The sequence below is a fragment of the Silene latifolia genome, chromosome 8 (genome assembly GCF_048544455.1).
Source record: "Silene latifolia isolate original U9 population chromosome 8, ASM4854445v1, whole genome shotgun sequence".
NCBI classification, from domain to species: Eukaryota; Viridiplantae; Streptophyta; class Magnoliopsida; order Caryophyllales; family Caryophyllaceae; genus Silene; species Silene latifolia.
This window is the reverse complement of record NC_133533.1, coordinates 98431334-98443124: the sequence shown is the minus strand read 5'-3', so window position 1 is coordinate 98443124 and position 11791 is coordinate 98431334. Positions and strand designations below refer to the sequence as shown.

General features: G+C 37.9%; 2 protein-coding genes across 2 annotated transcripts; one reads left to right on the top strand and one right to left on the bottom strand.

Moving 5' to 3' along the window:
* The first annotated feature begins 2555 nt into the window (after window positions 1–2555).
* Window positions 2556–5931, top strand: LOC141597101 (heat shock cognate 70 kDa protein 2-like). Its single transcript, XM_074417450.1, has 2 exons — window positions 2556–2864; window positions 3968–5931. Exons 1-2 carry the CDS (start codon window positions 2651–2653, stop codon window positions 5695–5697), a joined length of 1944 nt encoding a protein of 647 aa, XP_074273551.1. The 5' UTR covers window positions 2556–2650; the 3' UTR covers window positions 5698–5931.
* Window positions 5932–10771: 4840 nt separating this feature from the next.
* Window positions 10772–11347, bottom strand: LOC141595576 (uncharacterized). Its single transcript, XM_074415543.1, has one exon. It carries the CDS (start codon window positions 11345–11347, stop codon window positions 10772–10774), a length of 576 nt encoding a protein of 191 aa, XP_074271644.1.
* Between the last annotated feature and the right edge of the window lie 444 nt (window positions 11348–11791).

The following is an 11791-nucleotide window of genomic DNA, read 5'->3' as shown; positions in this document are numbered from 1 at the left end:
TCAACTTTGGACTATATCCACAAATGTTAAATACTAAAAGAAATTTGTTATACCACTATAATATTGTATTTTTCATGGTTAGGGACTCTAAATGATTAAAATATAGTATCTCTATTTCACTCTGCATTCATGGAATTAGACTCTATTTCTCACGCATCCTATAATGTCTCTAACCTTGTGACATGACAGTAAAACTGAACCTAGTAGTTCTTTATACTTTTTTTTTCTTATGTAACCTATGATCTTAAAAGTGTGCACATATATAGAAAGATATGTCCCCAAGAACCGTATAAATAGTGCACTAACGATAAATACTAAAAGGACACAAACAATATCCTTAAGTTAAATAAAGTTTTCACATAAGTTAACAAGCAAAAAAAAAAAAAAAAAAAAAACAGGATAAAATCCTATAAGCTACCCGTTAATCCTATGACGTCTACCCATCTCTCTCTCAATTTTATTTTTTATTGACCATACTTTTTTCCATTCTTTAGCCTAAGTTCTGATACCACTTTTGTAATGCCCCGTAAACAACAGGAGTACAAAATGGTATATGTTTATTAATAGCAGCGGAAATTACAGAGCGTTACCGCCGTATTTCCCCATACAGAGAAATACAAGGCTTACATTATTCTTTAGTACAACCAAATAACTAGTAACGGGTCTTATTGATAAGATTATATTATTATGATACATTATTCTCATTCTATTTTCTTGCGTCAACCTCACTCATGCCCTTCCCTGTTTCCTGTACCTGAAAAAGATTAATAAAATAAAGGGTCAACCAACCACAGGTTGAGTATATTTCCCATAACCTCCAACTCAAATTAATATAATTCGGGTCATTATTATTGAACAAAGCCACATTACGGAGCCGAGACTCCATTAGGCTATGCCCTCCTCCGTGTACACAAGATAACAATCTTTTCCTCTTTTTCTCTTTTTCTCCTTTTTCCCTTTTTCTCTTTTTCTTTCTTTTTATCCGGATATAACGGAGCGGAGCCAATTGTCGAGCCCCCTGCCGAGCCCTCTTTAGAGCTCACATTCATGTACACGGGATAAAATAATAATGTGGTCCAGTCCCTTTCTATAATAATGTCCCCGAATGATACATTGGCCAAATGTATTATTTAGCACTGATATTTTAACATTAACATTATCATGTGAGCATTATAACGTCAATTATTAACACAAACAGTACCACAGTCATATCTCACGTAAACCACATTACGTAAATTATACAAGTATAACCCAACTTTATCACATAAACAATCATCCACGTACATTATAATATCAGTTAAGTAATTATGACGATAACTTACTTACTCATTACATTAACTTAAGATGAAGGGGTAGGAAATATACCTTATTGACGGATCACCTCACCAATTGTTTGCTACTCCACTAAATAATTAGTAGTAAAGACCTACATTTTGTTTGTGTGTGTCAAATGAGCATGGAACATTGCTTATTTATAGATTTTGTATGTCGGTTTAACACCCTCGCTTACATCTCCCTATGTTTTGTACGTGGGGTCTTTACCTCCATAATGTCAACCCCTCCTATACTAGAACTTACACGTGGTAAGTTTGTTACCACATTCTTTTACTTTTTTTTTCTTTTCAATTTTAACATGTGATATAAAAGAATAAAATATAATAAAGTTTGTAAAATATCTAGATATTTCTCTTTACGGGTTATTTCCTTTGAAATAGGTTTAGTAAAAATTATACGGGTGAAGTTATTATTAAGTCGGACTCCAATTGAACTATTTTATTCTTATTCTAGGGTACCTATACTAGGTTACTACGCCTTTCGAATTTTAGACGTCAATATATCCCTTCGGGTGAGGTCCATTTCATTTTGTGTACTCTCTCTCCTCCACATTGATAAAAAAAATTCTCTCCCCTTCCAATGAATAATTTACTTCAATCTATTAAATAATAAAAATTTACTCGGGGTATCACACATAATAATTTAATTTAATTGTGCTTAGTCATTTTAAGTTTTTTTTGTTCAGTTAAAGTTATATTTTGGGTCGGGTCATTAGGCCCGGGTCAACAAAGCTCGAGTAATATTTGGAACGGGTAGGGTCAATTCAGGTTTTAAGGCACATCCACGGGTTGTAAGTCCGTGTCAATTTTGGGTAATGAGTCATGCTTTTCGAATCGGGTTGATTTTGCGATATGTAGTTGGGAATACTAGAAAGTAGAAACGATAGAATCCAACGAACTCGAGAGAGTCCACATATCTATGCCCGTAAAGTCGGCAACTAAACCCGACCCCCCAAAAAAGCCCAATTAATCAACGCCACAAAACCAAAAAAACGGCCACTAATAGACAGCATCAACAAATACTCACAAAACCCTAAATAACACACAATCAACCAAGTCTCCCAACCTCCGTCAAAAAAAAAAAAAAAAAAAAAACCAAGTCTCCCAACCAATCTCAACCCTTGATTCCAAAGCTCAACCCTTAATCCAACAGTCCAAACCCTATTAGAACATTCTAGAACCTAAACACCTCTTCCAAACAATATAAAACCCCCTCGTCGCCTCAATTACTCCTCCTCCAATCCTTCTCTTTCTAATCTCTCTCTCCCAATACGCTGTCGTTTTAGTAGAGCTTATTCAGATCTACAATATCAACAATGGCGGGCAAAGGAGAAGGACCAGCTATTGGTATCGATCTAGGTACAACTTACTCGTGTGTCGGAGTATGGCAACACGATCGTGTTGAGATTATCGCCAATGATCAGGGTAACAGGACTACCCCGTCTTACGTCGCTTTCACCGATACCGAAAGGTTGATCGGTGATGCCGCTAAGAATCAGGTCGCCATGAACCCTATCAACACTGTTTTCGGTTAGTCCTCCTTTTTTCTCTCGTTACCTTTTTATTATTTTGAGCTTAGATCTGGTTAACTTGGATTTAGATTTATGTATACTTTCGAGAAATATTCAGATTCAATCCAGCTGTTATTTAGGTTAAAGTCTGTTTTTAATCAGATCTGACTTTTTTTATTGAATTGTTTTGTTGTTTTGTGAAAGAATTTGTTGTACATGAAGTAGTTAGATTTAATTATATATACTGATTGTGATTATTGTTCTTATAACATGATGTATCCCAATTGAAAGGATTTGTTTTATTTATAATTATTGTACACGAAATAGTTAGATTTAGTTTTGTAATTATTATGATCTTAGATTTATTAATTTTATCAGGTAAAACAGCATGGTATATAGTAGTTGGAATCATCTGATTTATTACATTGTGTGTTTGCTTTCGTCAAAGTTTGATGCTGATTACCTGATTTAGCGACGATATTCTGAGATTTTGTTGGTTAATTTCTGTTTACTCGAAACATGATGTTCGTTTTAATCATTGGTCATGTGATGAAATCAAATAAACTAATTTTATTGATGTTGTTTTATCTTTCGTTGATGATTTAGATTTGTTGTTTCATCACCTAGAAAGACAGTTGTGTTATTTAATTTATTGTTGCGATCGGCTATTTAAATTTCTTAGATTTATTCTTCTTAGCCTCTGTAAATTGTGTTTCTTTGGATTAATTTACTCAAAGCTATGTCTGAGTGAATTTGTAAGATATTCTATTGAGCTTGTTGAATTTAGATCTCTTGATTATTATTCCCGCTATTCCATTCATTTGTTTACCTTTGATAAAGTTACCCTTCACAAAGATCAGGATAGGTAAAACAAATTTTTGAGATGGAGCTAGTAATAAATATAACATTGTTTGGTTGTATAAAGCGTTCTTTGTTAGCTCATGTTTGGTTGTACCAAGTTATCTTTGTTTAGCTCATGTTTGAGATATTAGGCTGTCTGATTCCATGAAATATGTTAAATACTTTCACACTTTTTTGATTTGAATCTGTTTCCATTTTAGGCAAGTTTAGCCGTATTGATGTAGTCTTCTAGTAGCTCATGCTTGTGTATTTTCGTGACAGATGCAAAGAGGTTGATCGGTAGGAGATTCAGCGATGCTTCAGTTCAGGATGACATGAAGCACTGGCCATTCAAGGTTACCCCCGGACCAGGTGACAAGCCCATGATTGTTGTTAACTACAAGGGTGAGGACAAGCAGTTTGCTGCTGAGGAGATCTCCTCCATGGTTCTCATTAAGATGAAGGAGATTGCTGAGGCTTTCCTTGGTAACACTGTTAAGAACGCTGTTGTTACTGTCCCAGCTTACTTCAACGACTCCCAGCGTCAAGCCACAAAGGACGCTGGAGTCATTGCTGGAATTAATGTTTTGAGAATCATCAATGAGCCCACCGCTGCTGCTATTGCCTACGGTCTTGACAAGAAGGCTACCAGCACTGGTGAGAAGAATGTATTGATCTTCGATCTTGGAGGTGGTACCTTTGATGTCTCATTGTTGACTATTGAGGAGGGTATTTTCGAAGTCAAGGCCACTGCTGGTGATACTCATCTTGGTGGAGAAGATTTTGACAACAGAATGGTTAACCACTTTGTGCAAGAGTTCAAGAGGAAGAACAAGAAGGATATCAGTGGAAACCCAAGGGCTTTGAGGAGATTGAGGACAGCCTGTGAGAGAGCGAAGAGGACTCTGTCATCCACTGCTCAGACTACCATTGAGATTGACTCTCTCTACGAGGGTGTTGATTTCTACACCACCATCACCCGTGCCCGTTTCGAGGAATTGAACATGGACTTGTTCAGGAAGTGTATGGAGCCAGTTGAGAAGTGTTTGAGGGATGCTAAGATGGACAAGAGCACCGTCCATGATGTTGTTCTTGTTGGTGGTTCCACCAGAATTCCCAAGGTCCAGCAACTATTGCAGGACTTTTTCAATGGTAAGGAGCTCTGCAAGAGCATCAACCCTGATGAGGCTGTTGCTTATGGTGCTGCTGTCCAGGCCGCTATCTTGAGTGGTGAGGGTAATGAGAAGGTGCAAGATCTTCTTCTTCTTGATGTCACTCCCTTGTCTCTTGGTTTGGAGACAGCTGGAGGTGTCATGACTGTGTTGATCCCAAGGAACACCACCATCCCCACCAAGAAGGAACAAGTCTTCTCTACCTATTCCGACAACCAGCCTGGTGTGTTGATTCAGGTTTATGAGGGTGAAAGAACCAGAACCCGTGACAACAACTTGCTCGGTAAATTTGAGCTCTCTGGCATTCCTCCCGCCCCAAGAGGTGTACCTCAGATCACTGTCTGCTTTGACATTGATGCCAACGGTATCCTAAATGTCTCGGCTGAGGACAAGACTACCGGCCAAAAGAACAAGATCACCATCACCAATGACAAGGGTAGATTATCAAAGGAAGAGATTGAGAAGATGGTTCAAGAGGCCGAGAAGTACAAGTCTGAGGACGAGGAGCACAAGAAGAAGGTGGAGTCAAAGAATGCCTTGGAGAATTATGCCTACAACATGAGGAACACTGTCAGGGATGAGAAGATTGCTGGAAAGCTCGCTGAGGATGACAAGAAAAAGATTGATGATGCCATCGACCAAACCATCTCATGGTTGGACAGCAACCAGCTAGCTGAGGCTGATGAGTTCGATGACAAGATGAAGGAGCTTGAGAGCATTTGCAACCCCATCATTGCCAAGATGTACCAGGGTGCTGGTGGTGAGGCAGGTGCTCCCATGGATGATGACATCCCAGCTGGTTCAGGAGGTGCTGGTCCCAAGATTGAGGAGGTCGATTAAGTGTTTTACTGATCGACTTGGTGAAGTTTGTTTTTTTATTTTTCTAAGACAATTATTATGCTGCTGGTTTTTTTTTGAACAATGTTGGATATGCTCTGGGGTTTAACCCCAGATTAAGTTTGCCCCACTATTTTTCTTGCAGTTGAGCTCGTTGGAGCTCAATTGCTCCTTATTTCCTCTATCATTTTGGTAATTTTGATAACAATGCTATAAATGTAGTAGATCTTTTCGTTATTCCTTGTGCCTCTGATTGTTTCATTGTAGCTGGGGAGCAAACGCATATTAGTTAAGATAAAACTTAACTTCGTTTTCTGTTAGATGCGTCTTCTGTTAGATGCGAAAACCCAAAGATAAACTTAACTTCGTCTTCTGTTAGATGCGGTTTTGGTTTAATTACACCAACGATCCTGGTGGTGTTTCGGCCTAAATTACAGGATGAGTTTCTCGACTGGGGTTTTAAATTTAAAATTTACGAGTCTCAAGAGTAGGAGGCTAGGAGCGTTACATAATTAGATACAAACTACAGACTACAATGAAGCACGGCTAATGAGAACGGGCAGTCAACATAAACAAGAAACATTTGATTAATTTAAATTTGTGACTGTCATACATATAACATATAATCGGAAGTGTAATACTCCCTCCTATTCTAGATAAACCTCCCTATTCATGGGGGGCACTAGAATTAAGGAGAGGGGTTAAAATAAGGTAAAGTATTGTAGTGGAGTTAGGTAATTGGAGAGAGCAAAGGTATTGTGAGGTATTATTGTGAGTGAGGTGATTAAAATAAGTATTGTTGTGGGGTAAGTTGATTAAAATAAGTATTGTTGTGGGTTGAGGTGGGGTATTGTTGTGGGGTAAGGTGATTAAAATAAGTATAGAACTTTACTAAATATAGAAATAGGGAAGATATTGTGAATAGATGAAAAAGGAAAGAGGGAAGTTTATGTAGAATAGGAGGGAGTATAAAGTAGGTACAGTTTATTTTGAATGCCTTTCGACTTGTGATAACCAACTTTGGACAATATTCGTCGTGAGAAATACAATACCAGTCTAAATTTTGTATAAAATAAGAGGTGCACCATATTGAGGCACTAGACCCACGAGTGGTACAGGGTTATGAACATAAGATGGAGAAAGTTGGAAGGAAAACCGTTGAAGAATTCTGGCTAAGGCAAGCTTAGCCTCCATTAGTGCAAAGTTTTGTCCAATACAAATTCTAGGGCCGCCACCGAAAGGTAAAAAAGATCCTTGGACATTGGTAGCACTTTGAAAATCTTGATGGATTGAATTCATTTGCATCACTACCCCAAATTTCTTCATCTCTATGTACAAGAATTGTTGGAATATTCACCTTCATTTCGCGTAATAGAGAATAATTCTTTAATTTGCTATCCTTCGCAATGACCCGAGAAAGACCGGGGACTGGAGGGTAGAACCTTAGTGTTTCATGGAGTATCATGGTCACCTACATGTGATAAGAAATATGACAACTCATTAAGAAAAACGTTATATTATCAGCGTAAGACTTGAGATTTGTTTGAGGGTTAAAACTTAAATTTTGTTATTTATGGATTTACTTAGTCAATAACATGTATAAAATAATCGAATCGTGTGCAAAAATGAAAGAGGTAAGAATTGACTAATACAGAAATAGTGCGAGAAATAGCTTACGATTTTAAGAGAATTAAGGCCTTCAAAATCATTTTGGGATTAAGGCTCTGATGTTGTTGTTGTAAGGCCTTCAAAATCAGGAATCTTGTCTTTTCCAAAGTGTTGCAAAACCTCCTCTCAGTGCTTTAGTTTGCCAATCTTGATGCTGGGTTAACAACACCAACGTCCAAGTTAACAAAGACGCGGTTGTATCCTTGCCCGCCAAGAGAAATAAACGACATTCCGCAATAAGTTCCTGCATGGCAAGTCCAACTCCATGCTCTTATCCTTTTCGTTCGACTCTAACATTATACTTAGCAAGTCATCTTTTGATGCATTCTCCCCTTCTTTAATAGCCCTTTTCCTACTATCTACCATCTCCTTCGCTAATCCTCGAGTTTGTTCATCTATTTTCTTTACCTTTCGTTTTGTCATAGTAGGAACGTACCTATAATACATATTACAAAGTTAGAATAGCTAATTATGTATATATTAGTCATCACACCGTCTTTGCAAAGTCGTTTTGAAAAGTATACAAGATACGAGTATATAACATTGATATTCGAATTGTTTAGAAGAAACAATAACATTAAATTTATACAAAGATTTTTTTTTTAGCATATTATTGTAAGAAAACACATAGTATGACTAAATGGCATTGCTTGTCATTGAAGGTGAATAAAGTTAATCAAAACACTAGTATTATATTGAAATAGGGTGATAAAAGTTGAACGAAGGGAGTATTATTGTTACTTTTATTACTTTCATCATTCAATTCTATTCGCACCGACTGCATAATTTATCACATATATTTTTTTTAAAAAAATCTCCAAATTTTATCTTTTTAACATTATTTAAATACTCCTATTAAAGGTGCTAATGCTCGATCCGCAACCCGAGTTATAATGGTACTACATAATCAATACAAAAGTGATAGCTAAAACCCCACTTCGTGTCATTACTCTCCAGTGTTACAAATACTTACTTTGCACTAAACATTGCCGGGGGTTGTTCTTTAGTCAAGAAACTTTCCTTGAACCCGCTCGACATACCTCTAAGACCAATCTTTAAAAAATGAAAGAATTTCATTACATTGCTCTAAGACCAATCTATACAAATGTGTACCAAGTCAGAGGTTATTACAATGTTTAGTGCTGGCTTAATTTGAGTCTTGACTCTTGAATTGTTGTCATCCCCAAAACATAACACTCTATCCCACATGCAATTGATTTTGGACCTCACAAAACACTTTACCCCACATACAACTGATTTTGGACCACACAAAACCTTCCAAAAAAGGAAAGAGGGAAGAAAATCCGACTACCTTGAAAACGGAAAGAGGGAGAAAATGAGTAAATAGGAGAGAGTATATATCTTTAATCAAAAGTAATTTATACTCCGTATTATAAAAGAATTGACAACTTTATGTTAAATAAATTTAAGCTAAAGTAAAACTTTAGGTGATAAATTTATGCGTGTTAAGGCATCTGCTACTGAAGGTCAAATCCCAGTAAGTGCAAGTAAGGTAATACATTTTATGTGCAGGGTAGTAGTAAAGGTTTTCTGATAGCCGACTCTGTGCTCATAAAAATGTGAATGTTGTAACTTCTGAATGACTCTTAATTGTCATCTTCCTTCCTCTCTCTTCATTTCGTACTTTCTGTAATCCCATGTGTTCTTCCTCGTCCACGCCACTCCTGCATTCACAAATAAATCTAAAAGACATCAAAAACGTCTTTCATTGATACCAATCAAACTAATTCGGCAATAGTTCCTTTTTTTTTCTTTCGTTTAGCATACCTCGTTTGATTTTAAGAATTAATTCACATAAAAAAAATCTTAGTTCAAAATCTCTGTTTTCGCAAAAACCATTCGCGTTAGCAGCGGATGTGGCCTCGGAGGAGCGACGAAGACATTCATCGCAAAAACACAACCGCCGGCAGTCTAATCAGGGGGAGCGACGGAGATGTTCTATTCTGAAGAAAGTCTAGTAGACAGTGCAGTCTATTCAACATAAAAACTGATGGCTCAGTGCCTCAGTCCCTCAGCAATTACCATAAAAGATCCACAACTATAACACAAATTTAAGACTGAACATAAAAGAGGCGAATCACACCCATACATAGGCAACCAAAATCCGAAACTAATCATTACCCAGAAGTAGATGCCTCACCACAGTTTCTATGCAATAAGTATTGACGACATTGCACTCACCTAATGAAACTACATTATTTGCACGAATTGTGATCACTTATTTTAATCATTTGCTCTTCTTGATTTTGTTTTGCCATATTTTGACCCGTCTCGCTTATCTCGGTCTGACTTGATTCGGTACCTACACAATTAAATAAAAAGAACATTACCAAAATTCCAAAACCCATATTAAATGACATTAATTGAAATACTCATTCAAATATTGTGCTAGTTCATCACAAAATATGAAATAATAACTGATCATTCTGACAGAGAAGACTAAAAGATGAGATCTTGAGAATAAGGAAATGAGAAAATGAAATAAAAAATACTTCGTAGAGAAACAACAGTGAAAGGAAATGAATGGGTGGCCTTACACGATGACACAATGATACACATAATATCCTCCCATCAAATTGAAGGGCAAAATAGTCTGATTAGAAATAAACCCAGTGTATAAGGACGTCTCTTGACCCACCATCTCGATCTTCATCCCTAAAATTATTCGTAATTGAAATCAATAGTCAATTAACCACAACACAGAATGGGGGCAAAATTATCAGTAACGGTTATTAAGTGAACCGAAAGTAACTCAAATCATTCCTCAATAATATAAAGTTAATAATACAGATAATCAAAACCTTGAAAAAGATGAAGATGAAATCAACGAATGTCACGAAATGTTAAAAAATGTCAACATAGAAATCATTCAGAAAAATTTGAAAGTGATGGAGTTAGTAAGCGAACTAAAGCTCTAGATGATTAAAAATGGCGGAAATTGAAGAAAAAGGTAAAGATTATCACCTGTCAATCTGCCATAGAGCTCTCCTTCAAGGTTGTTCTGGTCAAGAGATGTTTAAATTTTAAACATGAGACCAGAACGTGTCAATTTCAGCACCATAGCAACCATCAAAATTAAGAAAACGATAACAGTTTGAATCGGCGGCGTCGATTGGTCCGTGCGGAAGCCAATTTGCAAATAGAGGTGTTTATTGTCTTCTTTGGAGTTGTAGGGTGAACGAAGTGGAGATGGAGGCTATGAAAGTCGTTTGTGTGCGACATTTGATTAATCAAGCGATTGTTCTAAGTGGCAAAGATTGGGGTGGTTTGACGGTGGTGGTAGGTTATTGTTAGAGTTGTACTATGCAATCTAAGGTTGGGGGAGATAATAATTAAAGTACGGAGTAAATGAGTAATGTTTTTTTTTTTGAAAGGAAACCCGAAGGTTCTATTGCATTAATAATAAATCAGAACAAACGACATCGTTCGCAATCAAAGGCAAGTCCTCTGACCACATAAACTTACCCACTATTCTAGGAAACGGATGGGCTAACGCATGACCCACCCCATTGTCTAAGCGACTAGTAAACGACCATACAATAGAATTAAAAGAAAAACGTAAAGAAAGAATGTCATCCAAAACTAAATCAAAAATACTTCTGCCAGGACAAGATTTCCGCAACGCTTCAACCACTTGTAGACAATCACTTTCGACGATGATTTTCGCATGGCCCCTTCGACGTGCTTCTTTAACTCTTTCCAAGACCGCCACTGCCTCCGCAATATGACTTTCCCACAGCTGCTCTAACACAAACGTCGCACCCCATAACACCTGACCCCGTCTGTCCCTGCACACCATTCCCAGACCCAGACCCATTCCTTCTTGTACACCCGCGTCGACATTGATTTTCACGTAGCCCTCCGGAGGAGCAACCCATCCCTTCCGAGCGCTCTCCTTCCTCCCCACTATGCCCTGCTCCCTGCTGCCAAGTCGCACGTATCCCCCTCCCTCTATCTCCTCCATAACATCCCGTACCCGCTTCACCACGCAACTTGGGTCCACCTCCCGAGCCTCAAAAATAACTTTGTTGCGATGTTCCCACAACGCCCAACAACCCACCATAAACCACCCACATTCCCGCCCCCCAAACTCCTTCCATCGTGCCTCAATCCAATCTCTCACACTCCCTCCACTCGCTTCCTCCTCGTCCCCTGCCAAGCTAAGCCCCTCCCACACCCGTTGAGCAACCCCACAATCCCGGAACAAATGTTGTAATACTACGGTTTTATGAGTCTCTGGGTACCCTATCGAGTGGGCCTTACTCTGTCGAGTAAGGGTGTTTTGATTTAGAAACAGTGTTCTGCCTGTAGGGTACTCGATCGAGTAGCCTGGGTACTCGATCGAGTAAGTGGCACTCGATCGAGTACGTTAGTTACTTGATCGAGTAGGTCGGTTAACGAGTATTAT